The sequence below is a fragment of the Xenopus tropicalis genome, chromosome 7 (genome assembly GCF_000004195.4).
Source record: "Xenopus tropicalis strain Nigerian chromosome 7, UCB_Xtro_10.0, whole genome shotgun sequence".
In the NCBI taxonomy this organism is placed as follows: domain Eukaryota; kingdom Metazoa; phylum Chordata; class Amphibia; order Anura; family Pipidae; genus Xenopus; species Xenopus tropicalis.
In genome coordinates, this window is record NC_030683.2 from 93,297,857 (window position 1) to 93,315,178 (window position 17,322).

General features: G+C 39.1%; 1 protein-coding gene across 5 annotated transcripts in view; it reads left to right on the forward strand.

The window, feature by feature from the left end:
• acap3 (ArfGAP with coiled-coil, ankyrin repeat and PH domains 3) overlaps nucleotides 1-17,322 on the forward strand; it is a 134,239-nt gene that overhangs the window by 64,999 nt on the left and 51,918 nt on the right. For all 5 annotated transcript variants that reach the window (XM_012965936.3, XM_031904777.1, XM_012965938.3 and 2 more), the window contains 3 exon segments: nucleotides 1,455-1,512; nucleotides 2,522-2,641; nucleotides 5,208-5,261. In XM_012965936.3, coding sequence (XP_012821390.1) covers nucleotides 1,455-1,512; nucleotides 2,522-2,641; nucleotides 5,208-5,261 — 232 coding nt within the window.

The following is a 17,322-nucleotide window of genomic DNA, read 5'->3' on the forward strand; positions in this document are numbered from 1 at the left end:
AAAAAATCAGCTGTGTTTTTTTTATCTATTTCTTTTGATCCATATTAAAAAAGTTTTCTTTTTATGCCTACGTCAAGAAATAACCTAGTGAGAAGCCCCTACAGCCTTCAGTGGTAGGTTGGTGATCTGTTGCAAGATCCCTGTAATTGTCCAGTTAAAGGTTATCATACACAGGCAGATTCTGCCCCTTTTGACCAATTCAGCTGCTTAGCGGCCCATGTATAGGGCCCTCTGACGGGCCTACCCTACCAATATCTGTCCACCCCCAAATAGTAAATGACTTGTGCTTCGGTAGTACAACTTTATCTCACAACTGAGAATGGTGAAAATATGTGTTAATAAATAACATATATATATTGATATGTTGATTGCATTCCCCCCTAATGACCAGGAAGGTTTTTAATATTGTGTTTTGCTAGTAGTCATTCAAAGCATTAAACATCAAAACACAAACTTTCTCATGTAATACAGATTTCTGGATATTTTTCCTCTCTTAAAATTGGCAACAAACAACCACCCCGTTTCGATGTGATTTCAGCATTTACTGGAAGGTGGGTTGTTTTTGAGACCATAAGGCCTGACTTGGAATCCAGAAGAATTGGGATCAATTCTTTACCATTTAATCTCTTAATTTTTAGCAAATCGGTTAATCTTGATCTCTGTTATGACAAAATTAACACCAGACTCACTAGAAAGCTGATGCATCATGAAATACGCTTTGGTAGGGCATTGTGATAAAAAAAAGAAATTTTCACGACCAATGTTTTCTTGTATTGAAAAGCCTACTGCTTAAGTGTTTATTATCACTGTCTATTTTTAATGATGATACCCTGTTTGTAATTTCACCTTGTAAAGCACTGCTTACATCTGTTGTGCTATATATGGTGTTACTTACAATACAATACAATCTAGCAGAGATCGTTATGTGTATGGTCACTGGCAGTGGGACTTTTTATTCTAAACTCCTGTACTGTCTTTACTGTTTCTAAGCTGGGTTTGTTAACCCAGCTCTTACTGATACTTTTGGTAATTGATAAAATAATATAGATTGTGGTTTATATGTGTACAATATCTGATTGTGACAAGATCACATATTGATTAAGATGGCTGTCAAATCCTGTCATCTGTGGCTGAGCATGTGTGGAAATCCCACATTAACCAGTTGTTGGCCTAAATCCTGAACCACTACCAGTCAGTGGTCCTCGATACTGTACCCCTTTTTATTTATTTAGTTGTGTTTTACTGTTAGTGCCTAATTTTTGTAATAAAAAGAAGGTTTGGGGTTTATAATATTCCTTTGTAAATCGTAATCCCTTTCTTTCTGTCCTTTTTTGTCCTTCATGCTTGTTCAGCGTTATTTGGAATGAAAGTGTGTCCTCTAGTGAAAGTACTTGAAGCATCCATCATTGTCCTTAGGGCACATACATTAACCAGTTGTTTTCATTTTCCCACAGGGCAGCGATAGACGAGGTGGAAACAGATGTGGTGGAAATTGAAGCCAAACTTGACAAGGTGAGAAATATGCTGTTGTGGAGCATCTCATGGTCAGCAATGTCAAACATAGCCTCACTCCTCCCTTAAACTACAGTGTCAGTCTCACAGTGCACAAGCAGCAGATTTCCAGAGTGGTCTCATCCCCATAGCAAAGACAGTGTTAACACTGATATATTGTTGGACCCAAAAACATCTGTATCCAACGAGCTGGAAAAATTCCTTAAAATTTTCCAAAGAGATTTAGAGCACGTAAGACATTTATGCTGAGAGCGCATTCCCTGGCACACTTTCCCTAAGCATCTCCACAGCTTTGTGAATCCACATATAACAGCCCGCTGCAGACTATCTCTCAGTCTGGCCTCCAGATGAGAGGAAACTCTTCCCACATATGCACTCTACACCCGACAAATATAGGGAGGAAAATACTTTAAAGGAGAAGGAACGTAATTTTGGCATTTTACTGCCAATAGATTCAGCACATTAGTGCGACCTAGAGTGCTATATTTGTTCTGCAGAAAGCTTAACCATTCCTGAGTAAAGAGCCCTAGAAGCGTTCTCTGTTTGTTTAAGAGTGTAGCTGCCATTTTTGCTTGATCTTCATAGCTTTCTGCTTGCATTCTAGCCATTATAGCTCAGATCACACATTCCTAAGGGTGGGAGGAGTGAGTGTTATGAATTCTTGTGGGAAGGGGGAGCAGGAGAGGGGATAATGGAGAGAACTGTGCAGACTCTAGCCCCAGGAATGAAGGATTTTTCTGAGAGAGGAAGTCAGATACCCTAAGAACATGTTTACGAAAAAGGAGACAAGAAATCCTGTGTTTCTTTTGATAGAGGACCCAGTGCAGCTTTTCTGTGAGTGCTTATGGCTGTACTTACATAGACCTTTCTGATAAAGCTTACTTAGTTTTTACCTTTCCTACTCCTGTAATCAGTTTGTATAGTTTAAATGTAGTTAATATTTAACCAGTTTTTCTCTTAGTTGATCTTTCATTTCTGCTTTACCATGTTCTATTTCCCTTAATTCTAGTTGGTGAAACTATGCAGCAGTATGCTAGAAGCTGGCAAAACCTACCTTACAACCAACAAGCACTTTGTAAGTGGCATCCGAGACTTATCACAACAGTGCAAGAAAGATGAGATGATCTCGGTACGTACATATTAATGTTTCCCATTGAAAATGACAATGCTATAGATCAGGGATCCCCAACCTTTTTTTGTTTAGCTCAAAAATGACCTTAGAATTTTCATTATTAGCACAGGCAAATGGTATGTTCAGCACAAGTCCTATTCTTTGAACTCATGTTGAACAACAGGTTTAACACCACATTAATACTGTATAATGAGTTTGTAATTCTCCCCATAATTGTGTGGGTTTCCTCCCACACTTCAAATACACACAGCCAGGTTAATTGGTTTCTAAAAAATTGGCCATAGGGTGTGTGAATGTGTGAAACCTTAGATTGTAAGCTTTTTGGGGCAATGATTTGTTTGTGAAAAGTGCTGCGGAAATGTATTGGCGCTATATAAATACCAGAAAAATAAATAAATGAAATACTGTATATTAAAATGTGATTTTATGGGAACTAAGCCTGTACATCTGTACATCAGCCATTGATATTCAGATGGAGGCTTATAATCAAAGAGTTTACTATCTAAATAGAAATCAATCCCCAAGTGTTTTATTTTCCAAGAGATTGGACTACAGGGCTATGCTATTTATAGAAAATCCTTTTGATAATAGGAATGTATAGATACTTATCATTAGTATTTGTAACACAGAGACACACACTCCGGTCTATTCAGGCAGATTTTATAGAAAAACCTGTTCATTATTAGTATATTAAGTCTTTATTAGCCTTACTTGTTGCCACACAGTGAACCATTTAAGTCTGATGGTTTGAGTACACAAAAATAGATGACAGCAGGAGAATGCCACACACTATGGTAAATTATGTAATGGTAAATGTTCCCTTCACTGAGACATGTAGATGTATCGAGCCCACCACCCTATAACGGCAAAAGTGGTCAGCATACATTAAGAGCACAAATGTGCATTCAGTTTAATAGATTTAGCATAACTGGAGCTAGAGAAGAAGACACTGTTTACATAAATTGGCATGTGCAGCCTGAGATACTTTAACTGTTATCTGGACAACAACTCAGAGGCATAGGGTCCAGGGCAAATGCCCTCTATTGTCTGCTCTACTGTCATTTCTAAGCAAAATTTTTGAACATTTAGTAAAAGTATTTGTTGGACAAATTGTATGCTATAAATCAGTGAATCACAACTAAAAGGCTTAGTTAAAGGGGGCAGGGTGCAAAGTGGGCGCCCAAGCTTTTTGGGCACAATGTACCTTGCCATGCTTGAGCTCTATCTGCCACTCACAGGTACAACTCTGTGCCCTGCACATTGTGACAAGATGAAGACAGTAGCACTTGTTCTTGAAATACAACTCCCAACACCCTGTTGGTTGCTGCACTACAGCTTCCTGTTTGCACCTCTAGTAAAAAGAGTTGCATATTATTAAGGAAAGGATACCTTTTCCATCTTCCTTTGGATGGAGGTGCCTATTGGAAGTTGGAGTTAAGCTACCCCTAGAAATTCGCAGATCAGTTACAAAGCAGATATCTCCTTTGTAAAATATTATAAACTGGACTTAATCCAGTGTGCCAGTCTCTGTGTGTATGTCTTTATTTATATAGAGCTACTTGTATATGATGCAATGTACATTTTACAGTACAGGTATGGGATCCCATATCCGGAAACTCGATATCCAGAAAGCTCCGAATTACAGAAAGCCTGTCTCCCATAGACTACATTTTAATCAAATAATTCAGATTTTTAAAAATGATTTCCTTTTTCTCTGTAAAAATAAAACAGTACCTTGTACTTGATCCCAACTAAGATATAATTAATCCTTACTGGATGTAAAATAATCCTATTGGGTGAAATTAATGTTTTATTGATTTCTTAGTAGACTAAGGGGCTGATTTACTTACCCACGAACGGGTCGAATGGAATCCGATTGCGTTTTTTTCGTAATGATCGGTACTTTGCGATTTTTTTGTATGTTTTGCGATTTTTTCGGATTCTTTACGAATTTTTCGGATCCAATACGATTTTTGCGTAAAAACGCGAGTTTTCCTATCCATTACGAAAGTTGCGTAAAAAGTTGCGCATTTTGCGTAGCGTTAAAACTTACGCGAAAAGTTGCGCATTTTTCGTAGCGTTAAGTTTTAACGCTACGAAAAATGCGCAACTTTTCGCGGAAGTTTTAACGCTACGCAAAATGCGCAACTTTTTACGCAACTTTCGTAATGGATACGAAAAACTCGCGTTTTTACGCAAAAATCGTATTGGATCCGAAAAATTCGTACAGAATCCGAAAAAATCGCAAAACATACGAAAAAGTCGCAAAATGTTCGTTTTCAAGTCGGAACTTTTCCAATTCGGGTCGGATTCGTGGGTTAGTAAATCAGCCCCTTAAGGTATGAAGATCCAAATTATGGAAAGACCCCTTATGCGGAATACCCTTGGTCCCGAGCATTCTGGATAATGGGTCCTATACCTGTATTTCATTTGAATCTTTTGGATGCATAGTTATTTTCTGTCATTTACTGTTCCTTTACCCTGATCCTGCATACATAAATAATAGTAATAATGGTTTCTAAATCGGGTAAATTATTTTTTTCCTTCTTTTGATTCTTGTTAGGAATGCCTGGACAAATTTGGAGACAGCCTGCAAGAGATGGTGAACTATCACATGGTAAGATCTTACATTACAACATAGTGTGCCATTTTGGGTGACTTGCTACATTACTCAAGGACACCCAAAGCTATCTGCCGGAGGGGGGGTTTTACCAACTTAGACAATAAGGTCATTTATATAAACTGACAAATTTGCACCTGACCAGTAATCTGTGGAAAACAATCAGATTATAGCTTTCATTGGTGACTGAAAAAAACTATTTTTAGTATTGTACATATGTATGTATGTATATTTTTATTTATAAAGCGCTACTTATGTACGCAGCACTGTACAGTAGAATACATTAATACAAACAGGGGGTTATTAAGATAATAATAGATAAATACAAAGTATAACAATAAATACAAGGTACAGTTTCAATAAATTAAGATTCAAAGATCACTCCCTAGAGTGCTCCATGAGGGGGTGGGTTTTTTAGAAATTCTCTTGTTTCCCCCATCCAGAGTGCATGCTATGTAAGACTGCACCCCCCTGGTGGGAAAACAATAAAAAAAAAATGCATAGCTTGACATTATACCCAGGATGCTTTGTGTGTGTGGTATATGCAGATGTTTCATAACTAAAGGGATCCTGTCACAAGAAAACATTTTTACAAAACGCCTCAGTTAATGCCTCTCCTCCAGCAGAATCTTGCATTGAAATCTATTTTTCAAAAGAGCAAACAGGTTTTTTTTTATAATTAATTTTAAAAATGTGATGTGGTGGCTAGCCATATTTTTAGTTTCCCAGGTGCCCTAAATCACGTGACTTGTGCTCTGATAAACTTAAGTTTCTCTTTACTGCTGCGCTGCAAGTTGAAGTGATATCACCCCCCTCCCAGCAGCCGATCAGGAGAACGTTGGAAAGGTAGCAAGATAGCAGCTTCCAGTAGATGTCAGAATAGCACTCAATAGTAAGAAAACTACACCATAAACCATGACAGAATCCCTTTAAGTAATGCTAATTTATTAAATTTGAAGCCAGTTTCTTTCTTTTTCCATGCTATATTCTGTCTAGTTTAAATTGGCCGTAGATGTACAGTATGTATAGTCTCCTAAAATGATTTGCATAAGTTTATTCCACTAAGTAATAATCAGACTATATTGTAATAAGGCTATTTTTAACTCTCATCTGTTTTTGACAATTTCTGAGAATAAATTAAAACTACTTATGAATATAGATCTTATAGATATGATGTTTAGTTTTTTCTTCTCTTGTCAGTAGTAGTGAGGTTAAATGGGCAAGTGGAATTTTGAGCTGCACTTATTTAAGCACTCATCTCATTTTCCTGTTGAGACTGGATTATTACAGGGATTGCGTAGCACATCTGTTCAGCCCGGCTGGGTGTTGAATAATCCCACAATGACGAGGGTACTAGTGGCTGCCAGATGTTATGGTGTGCCCAGCCCAGGAAATGAGAGAGAACAATATCACAGAGCTTTCTAGTTACTCACCCCAAATTAGACAATCTTGCAAATGCATATGGAGATGATGGAGTGTGAGCTACATAGAAACCTAGAATTTCATAACTGAGGACCAAATTTTATTCCTCCTAGTTTGTGTGCTTACAATTAGCACATACCTTTTAGTATTCATAATTTCATAAAATGTAACATATTAAACAGACTGCCCATACATAGGGTGTGTTTATACATACTGTATAAATGAGTAGAATACAAGGTGTATGTAATGTGAATGAAGAACAATCTTAATAAAACATCATTGTTTGACATATTTTCTTGAGGATAGAAGTAATGTCCTGTTGTGCTAAATCAGTTGCAAAATGCTTCTCGCTGAAGGAGAAATTCTTTTAGTATTCTGCTAGTTTTCTCCCCTTTTCTCTCTCTGTCGGCTTATAAAATATATGACGTTTCCTTTAGGTGCGTACTTACATAATGTAACAGTATATTCTTGCTGTATTATTTTTATATGGCGCTGCAAAGGTCTTCTACATTCTCTTACTAGAACATGATCTATTGTTCATTACTAAGGCAGCACAACTACAGGCACAGCATAGTTAACAATTTTCTAGGTAGGGGATGTTAATTCTTGTGCCCATGTATGCGGCATGGGAACGAAGCTCATGGGGATGTTGATTGGTATCAACTTGCACAGGGGCCCTTTATGGTATTCTAGTCTAAAATGTATGGTAACTGTAGGGTCTTTGTTTTAGGACAAGGACTCTGGTTCATTCATTTGACATGTATTAGTAATTAATGACACAAAACAAGTGCACTTTAGTAATTTATAATCAGGTTTGGTCTCATGTACATTATCATACACTCATTCCTGTTCTGGTTCTAACTGACCTTTAGGAGTGATCACTGGCCCAAGCTGTCTGTGCCCCTTCACTTCAATATGAATAGCAGTCTTTGTCACTCTTGTCACACATTGCTTAGCCACTCTCTTATTTTAAGCTCTGTCATGTTATGTGTGTAAATGATATGGTGTATAAATTCATATATGAATAATCTGGTGCCCATGTTAATACTATTCTTAGGCTGTATTTCATGTGCAGGTTAGACTTTGGTGTAAATGTATGTGTGTCTTTTGGTAAACAGGCTATGCTGGTTAACCCAAATCTGGAGCTCTGCTTGGAAAGCCAGCCAGTAAATTCATGTGTAAGTGTAATTGGAATTCCTGTTCATTCAGTTAGCTCCCATGTACAGTGCACAGGGAATTGCATTGTAGCGATTCGGGTACATACCGCTTCCAAACACAAACCTATATGGCCTCATTTGCAAACTGAAACACAGCATGCTAAGTGCAAAAAAAAAGTCTTCCATTGGGCATCTTTTTTAACATTGCGTTTTTGTGTGCACAAATAGCCACAGCCGCCTTCACTAAGCGCAGAGACCTGTGGCTTAATACAGTGATGATTGTGTTAGTGAGTGCTGTATTAGTGAAGAGGAAGCAAGGGGGAGGGACAAAGGCATCCTACCTCCTATTTCCTACTCGCACCCTACCTTGTGCAACATTTAGACATCACTAAGGTGCCAGGTTTTTTATCCAGCATTCAGCGCAGACCACAGAGTGCATGGGGGCGTAAGTGCTCCTACAATGAACACTAAGGGGCACCCCACAAAGTCAACAATAAGCCCTATATAATTTCAGGAGGAAAGAAGAAATTCATAGGAAGTAGATGCTGCTACAGTATCTGTTATTTTATGGTTTTGTTATGAAGCCCTGGCAATGTCTGTAACTTTGCTATCATATTATGCAGCATTGTACAGGAAAATATAAATTAATGATGAGGTAAATGTGAATGGAGATGTGTATTCATAGGACACTACCTGTCTGAGATACGTTAAGAGAAGCAAACTGGTGTTCTATAATGCAGTCCATTATACATGCTGCTTGGACAGTTTTGCTGTGCTGCTCGTTCCACTGTTCTGTAATTGACCGCAGTACACAGTAAATAGATTGCCTATGCAATATAAATGTATAGCTCATTATGTAGCGGGCACCTGTTTTCTGTAACTTATTGCATTGAGGAAAGTTGATACCATGGCAGAGAGAAACCTATTTACCTGTGATGCTGTAGTTTCTCTTTATTATGACAGAAACCAGCCTGCTGCTTTGCAGTACATCGATTACTTTGCCCTGAAGTCAAGACTCAATCTCGCAACAACTGTAAAAATCTCAGAGCTTCATCCTTTTACGTCAGAACGTAGAGATATACAGAGGCTTAGAGATGGAAGGCAGCGGAAGGTCAGACAGAAAATCCCATCTCATTTCCTGATGCCTGAAAGCAAAGGGTTTAACAGGAGACTGCAGGCACAGAGGAGGAGGGAGGGATACAGAACACGGATGTCATGGGCTGCAATTTGCTCAGACTCAGGAAACATTAGGATATGTCCTGTGCATTTACTGATCTTCCCCAGCTTTATCTCTCCTCAGAGCTAAGGGCATTTTACAGGAAGAGGTCTTCCCCATCCTGTCTCAGGAGAAATCATTTATGCAGAAGTGCATTGTGGGGGGAGGGAGAGACGGCTTGTGTGGAAGAGAAATGGAGTCATACAGTGAGGCACTGAAATGATTTATTCAAAGGCAAAGCATTGTGTCTGTGGATCACATGCTTGAAAAAGCTAAAAGGGGGCCGTGTAATATAAATATCATGATTACTTGGCAGAAATCAATAGGTGTGGTTACTGGGTGTCAAGGCAACCAGCTGCACATGTTCATCCCTTTGTTTGAAAGAAGTATGTTCCCTAGAGTGATGCTGGGCCCATTAGCACACAGAGGGAGCAAAAAGGACTGTTGCATTTAGTTCCATCTTTTCCTTAGTTGACAAGTACTCCTATTTACCAGTTCTTAATTTCACTCTGTCCCAGGATATCTCCCTTGTAATAAAAATAAAAAGTGACTGCACAGGAGACTGTCAGTAATCAAAGAAATCAGTTCTCTATGTCTGTACTTTATCTATTATTAGTGGAAACTGAGTGCAAAAATACATTTGCATGTTATGTATTCAGGGCTGTTGAATCGGTACATAAATCCTCTGACCCCTCAGTTTATGGTACTTATGCCTCCAGGTAAACCAATTTGCTGCCAACTCTGACTCAACAGCCCTTGCAGGGCTTGGAGACCTCGCCAAACGAGCAAATCTTCCTGTGTATGGCCTCCTTTACACACTGGGCAGTTTATCAGAAAAGTTGCTTAAGGGCTGTGACACACAGGGAGATTAGTCGTGCAAATCAAATCTATGTTGTCGTGGGCGACTTATCTCCCTGCAATGCCATCCCACCGGCTAGAATTTTAATCTCTGGTGGGATGGCATATGCGGTGCCGCGATTTGCCGAAGTTGCCTTGAGAGGAAATTTCGGCGACTTTGGCAAATCGTGGCGCCACGTATGCCATCCCACCTGCGATATCGGTGGGATGGCAATGCAAGGAGATTAGTCGCAATTTGTTGCGGCGCAACTAATCTCCCCACGTGTCACAGCCCTAAATGCTTGCATATCTTTGTCTACTTGTAAGGAGGGGTAACTAAAGGGTTAATTTATTCCTCTCTGCAGTCCCTTTAAAGTAAGCCACAATTAGTTGGCATGGGCAGTTTGGTAGAGGCAAATGTAGGTGGCTCCCCATTCAGTTTGGGTTGTCTTGGGAGGTTCTTGTAGGAGTAGAGATATATTGTAAGTAGATATATGAGCAATACAGGTATAGGACCCATTATCCAGAATGCTCAGGACCAAGGGTATTCCGGATAAGGGGTCTTTCTGTAATTTGGATCTTCATACCTTAAGTCTACTGAAAAACCAATAAAACATTAATCACATCCAGTAGGAGTGTTTTGCATTCAATAAGGAATAATCATATCTTAGTTGGGATCAAATACAAGGTACTGTTTTATTTTTACAGAGAAAAAGAAAATCAATTGATGATCAATCTGAATTACTTGATTAAAATGGAGTCTATGGGAGACAGGCTTTCCATAATTCGGAGCTTTCTGGATAATGGGTTTTCGGATAAGGGGTCCGATACCTTTACTTGCATCTGATGAGGAGAGTAGTGGGGTTGGCAACCTTGAGGGTCATTGCCTGAGTATGGATATGAGTAACAGGCCTATGGCAAAAATTCCTTTTATCCACAGTGAGGGGAAGTGCGAAGAGACTGGACACCTGAGGGATGGAACTATTCAGGTGGTGCTTGCCCAGCACCTGTAGTTTAGATCTGTCTGGGAGATGTTAATACCCAGCAGTGGTGTACTAGGCAGGTGGTTCACAAGAGTTTAGGATTGCTGGAGGAGTAAAAGAGTTGTTGTTTAGCTGAAGAGCTCTGTGATTAGAGAAAAGCCGACAGGCATAATCCTGTGTTAAGAGATGTGCATCAGTAAATCTGTTAAGTGTTTAAGCGTTTTTTGATTTTTGTTAACCACTGGGTGGAAAGGCAATGTGAAGCAAAATATTGTAGGTGGTAGAGATACTCCCATGCAAAAATCGTGGCAAAATATACATTGTTAAAACATAAGCAGTAGTGGGTCATGGGGTGGGCAATACTAGCATATTTTCCTGAATTCTGTCTGATTCTTCTTTGAGGCTCCTTTTTCAAAGGGGTGTTTGAAATCTCCTTCCTTTACAGGGCAACCCCTCTAAAAGCAACAGAGTATCTTCTGATATCCTGAGTGCCAGAAGTATTGCACATGCTTGATTTATTAACGATGTGAAAATAAGTTTAGGGTCAATTTCTAATCAATTTAGCAAAAGTATGTGAAACCTACAGCCAAGCCTTCAGGTAATTTTTCCCCAATAACTGTTAAGATTCTGCAATTTACAAGACATTAGCAACTACGGTAAGTACAGCTTAGGAGTCACTTAAAAAAGTCAGACCCAACCACTGCCCACATTAATTGGAGCAAAACCGCTAATACCTCTGGTGTAGAGCAGCTGTTCTGTGCACCCTTGTGCCAACTGCATCTTTAATGGTGCATCAGTCACAGGGGCAAGGTGGTAAGTACAAGTTTTCAAATATGCAAAAAATATTAAAGAGACAGCTACTGTAGGTGAAATAATCCACCATACCTGAGAACTTCTAGATGGGCCTCATTTATTGTTATATCTAGGGGCAGCATTACTCAATATAGTTGCATCTGAATAAGGTGCAAATCGCTGTTATATGAACCACAGGTGAACCCTGTAACTTAAAACCTGCTCAGTTGCAAAGGGTTCTCTCTGTGCCCTGCACATGTGCTCAGTATTTTGAAGGCCTACTAGACCACAAGTAATTGGTGGGCATGTTGGCTTTTCTCCCTCCAATGTGAAACTTATAATGACACAGATGTGACTTGAATTATCTGAGGCAATAGTAAATGTTATGTTTGCGCCTAGCAGTGGGCAAGGAATGGTGATGCTAGAAAAATGGTGAAGTGTGCTAATTTTGCATTTACAATTAAAGCCTTGCTTAATAGCAACAGAATTGCATGTAGGCTAGCAAACTTAACTGGCCGATGAGCTGAAAGCTACAATATTGCCAATTTATATTGATCTGCCAGTCCTTTAGTTTGCCTTGTCAAAATTCTGCAGCTGCATTACTACTCCAGCTGAGTCCACAATCATGATAGTGGCTTTTGTGTTTTGTAATTCACGTTTCCTGCTGACTGGGTAATTGCTATGGGAAGGTCGATTGTCTGCATTGCTGCACTGAAGAAAAGCCAGAAGTGTTTGAACTTAGCCTCTGTGTGGATCTGTGTGCAGGAGGGAAGAGAAGGCTGGTCACCTAGTGCTTTATAAATGGGGCAGTAGTGTGAAAGGAGAGGGGTCCAGGTGAATATACAAAAAAGGGGCATATGAAGGTGACCAAAAAGAAGGTTGCGACTGTGACAGTTGCCTCGGTGGACTGTAGGACATGGCTAACCCCTACTAGTTCTAACATACAGGAAATGTTGTTGGGCAGGGATTAGGCAATTATGTTAATTTGCATAATCTGCATTACAATGTATATATGTAAAAACTACATGTTTTATAAAGTTAAAACTAAGTAAGCTTTATCAGAAAGGTCTATGTAAATATAGGCATAAGAACTCACAGAAAACAAGAGTCCTCTATTAAAAGAAACACAGGATGTCTTGTCTTCTTTTGTGTACACATGTACTTTGGTATCTGACTTCCTCTCTTAGAAGAATACTTCATTCCGGGAGCCAGAGTCTGCTCTGCTCTCTCCTCTCTCCCTTCTCCTGCTTCCCCCTCCCATAAGAATTCACTCCCCCCTCCCATCAGAAGACTGCAGCTTAGACACCATACACAGAGATAGCAAGGTGATCAGCAAGACAGAAATACTTGTGGGCCTGCTAGGCAGAAGCCTTAGTGTTGTAATTAGAGATGATTTCTAAGACAAAATGTCACATTGAATTCTGGTAATTTGGTACTAATCCCTTGACATTTCTGGTCAGACTTGCTTTGCTTCTAACAAGGTTGATGTGAAGACACTACCACCCAAACTTCAGAAGTATTCAGTACAGCAAATAAACATTTTTCTTGCCCAAATTGACCTTCAGGCACTTGCCAGACTCTGAAACAATATGCTATAAAGCAGTATGGGTTAACTTTATCCACACAGTGCTTTTAAAATTACATGTATTAAATACCTGGGGCCAGATATAGAAATTATTATCAAAGAAGTCTATGTAGCAAATGGGCAATCTCAAAGCCATAAAAATCTCTTCGGGGGCCCACTGGCCTCCAGTTTATACCTTTGTTATTTCTAAATATTTATTGCATGTCTACCTTTTGTTAAATCCTGCCTAGGGAATTCTTTTGCCCAACTCTTCCTGTATGTGAGCTTGTTTAGGCATGCTAAAAATAAGCCAAAAAAGTCAGTTTATTGCTACACCTGAGATCCAAACATGTCTTTCAGACACTGATCCTTAAATTGATAGCATTCTTGTGATGCTATTAGCCCTAACGTGATGATCACTGGATAATCAAGTGGAAGCGTCAGCAAATGACTCATTGGATCAGGGTGTGTGCTATGTGTGCATCTATGTTTTCGTAACTTGCATATCTCACTTCTGTATCTTCTGGCCTTGGGGGTTTTTCTTTCTTTTTGAGAAAAACAACCCCTTGTTATCATACATGCTTATTTTGTATTCATTTTAGTTTAATGTGGTAGTGATCCATGAGAGTAGAACATACTGTAATATCAATTCTTCTCTGCAAGACAGTGGCTCATGTGCTGCAGGTACCAGTTGTATACTTGGCTCCTTATATTGGTGCCAAACACACATGACCAAGTTATTAAATGTTTTCTTGTTCTGCCTTTCCACTTATAGTCTTTCCACTTATAGTCCTCATTGCCCACTTGCATGTTGTTATCTTCATTGCAAGTGTTTCTTTTTCTTTAATGGTGTGGAAAATCATCCAACATTCGACCCAATCATGTTCCAGAGCAAAAGCATACAAACATTCTGGGTGCATCCTATCTGGCTTCTGAAATTGGTAGTGCAACACTACCAGTTTTCTCTTAGTATAATGCTGTAAAGATTCATTTTCTGTGGTAGTCTAACATGTATATAGTTATTCAATAACATGTATAAAGTTATTCAATAACTTTATCGGTGAAGTCTGGACACTCAGGCTCTCTCTCTCTCCTTCTCTTCTTTTCTCTGGATGTGAGAGCCAGCAGTGTATTTTTCCATTAAGGAATAATTCAACTTCCTGAATCCCTGTATTTATGATACACATCCTTTTGTATTTTTCTGCATTCACCACTTTAATAGGCATGTCTGGCTCTAACTAATTGTATAATTAGACTGCTTTTAGCAAGGCTGCATCTGAAATGATTCAAAACAGATCCCTCAAAATCCAGAGCATCTGACAAATCTGGCCTCCTCCTTTGTTTGCATAATATATGCCCTGTTGTCTGGCAGAACATATGCATGGGCACGTGTATGGAAATGCTTGTGTGCGAGAGTGAGACAGCCAAGGTGGTGTCGAGTAATTTCCCGTTTTTAAAGTACCCTATTTCTGTGCTTCACAGAGGATGTGAAGCCATTTCTCTGCTTTTATTTTACTTATGCTTTTCTATTTTATATAGAGTAAGACTATCCAACCTAAAGAACTACAATTCTCAGTGCTCCCCCACAGCTGATGGTTTCTAGGTTTGGCTATGTCACTCATATATGGTTCTAGTGTATGGTTCAGTCTCAGACTCACCATATTACTTCTTATCCTGGGAAAACTATGCACCATATACATTATTCAAGTATTCTTAGCCACCAGACACAAAATTTGCAGCTTTTTATTTTATCTGGACCCTGATGTCTCTTTCAGCTTATGTTTTCTAATTAGCAGTCAGTTTCAAGCCTTTTTGGGGAATATATTTGTTATATTATCTGTAAGGTAGACTTTCTCAATTCTGTCATTCGGATGATTGGTGAAACATCTTCAAAACACAGCAAGTCCATTTGATTTGACTACTACAGATACACTGTGACCTGGATAATTGAAAACCTTCACAGACACATTACCATCCTCTTTTTCCATCACCTTCTGACCCAGGCTACATTTTTCCTGTGATTTTTGCTCATGTGCCTTCTGAGTAGAGTAACCTGCTAATGCATTTTTATGTGAGCCGCCCCATACAAGCATCTCTGGTAACCACATAGCAATATCCCCTAAAGAAAGTAATCACAACTAGCCAGTCACCAACACTCCCCCAGGCAGATCTAAGTGGCTGCAACTTTGCTGTGAAATGCAATTGTGTCTTGGTGGTTGCTCATCTTGCCATTGACGGTCACATCTGGAACACTTTCCAAAGAGATTTCAATGAAGCAGAATTCAGTTGTGTGTGACATACAAAATGGTACTGCAACCCCTTATCTCTCCTAGCAGGTGGCATAGGCAACCTGACATGATTCCTATAGTCCCTGCTGGCTCATTGCAATTAGCTGCGCTCAAATGAAAGTAAGCATTTAACCAGTTGAAAGGTGGGGGGGACCCACCATTGCATAGATGTAATTTAACATCAGTGCAATGGCTTTGATTGATCCTGTCAATTTTGACTCAATGTCTGCTTTGTCATTATGATTTACTAAAGTAGTGGATTTGTAATTTGTAATTTCATCCTTTAATTACAAATAAGATTAAAGTCCCTGTCAGCAAACACTTACAGGGTTAAAGGGTGGGGTAGTGTAAATTGCGAGCCCAATGGTTGCAAGTCATGTTACAATTCATGCATAGTACACAGGAGGGCCATATATGACAATAAGTCAGGATTAAAGGGGTGGATTACATTTAAGTTAACTTTTAGTATGTTATAATGGTATCTTCTTAGTAAATGTTTGATTGGTCTTGATTTACACTTTTATTTCAATATTTATGGTTTTTGAATTATTTGCCTTCTTCTTTCACTTTCCAGCTCTCAAATGGGGGGTCATTCACTATTGCTCTGTGAGGCTACAAATGTTATTGTTATTGCTGCTTCTTTTACTTATGTTTCTATTCAGTCCCCCTACCATTTGTAATTTAGTGTCTTATTTAAGCCACTGCCTGGTTGCTAGGTTATATTGGACCCTAGCAACCAGACCAGCTGCTGAAATTGCTAAACAAAAAGCTAAAGTATTAAAAACCTTAAAAAAATATAGACTAAATACAAACTGTCTCAGAATATCACTGTCTGCATCAAACTAAAAGTTAAGTTGAGGGTGAAATTCCCCATAAATCATCACTCACATCCATAAACAGACCTTATTAATGTAGCTATATGTGGGTAGGCATTGGGGGCAGTCTGCTGGTACATTTGGGATCAAAACGCTTGCCTGTCCAATAAGTATCAGATATGGCAATATTTAAATATCAATAAGGTTGTTTGAGAAACCGTAGACACAGGAGGACTTATTTATAATGTGTAGGGCTGGGTACAAAGTGTAAAAAGCTGGATCAAACCACCATGGTTTTTTCCCTTATTTTTGCTGTATTCATGATAGGCAGGCTGGGGGTGGCATGTATCCAGAAAAGTGTGAAGGAAGCGCATGTATAAAGTGAATCAAAACAACTGATAGTGTGATAACGTTTTGAAACTTTGTTCAAATAACTAAATCAATCACCTTATTGTGTGTTAACCAAATTATTATATCCACCACTGTGTGTAGTGACTCAAAAGGCTCACCAGAGGGCGACAGAGTCAGGCTCAACAGTAGGAGACCAGATCGGATGTAGGGGGTGGCATGTAGACCTTTCTATCCCTAATAGTAGTTAGGGTAACACTGATGGGCGTAGGGTGCATGGGAACCCTGTACAGAGCCTGCCATATGGCATGTATTAAGGACATGGGTGTCTTAAAGGTGTTGTTCACCTTTAAAGTAACATTTTGTGTGTTGTAGAGAGTGCTATTCTGAAACAATTTGCAATTGGTCTTCATGTTTTGAATTATTTTGTTTTATATTCAGCAAATCTCCAGTTGGAGGTTTAGCAGTAATATGGTTGCTAGTGTACACGCAGCAACCTGGCTAGAGAAACTGGAATATGAATAGTAGTGGGTTTGAATAGAAAGATACATAATACAAAGTAACAATAACAATTAAATTGTAGCCTCAAAGAGTAATAGTTAATTGGCTGCAGGGGTCAGTGACCCTCTTTTGAAA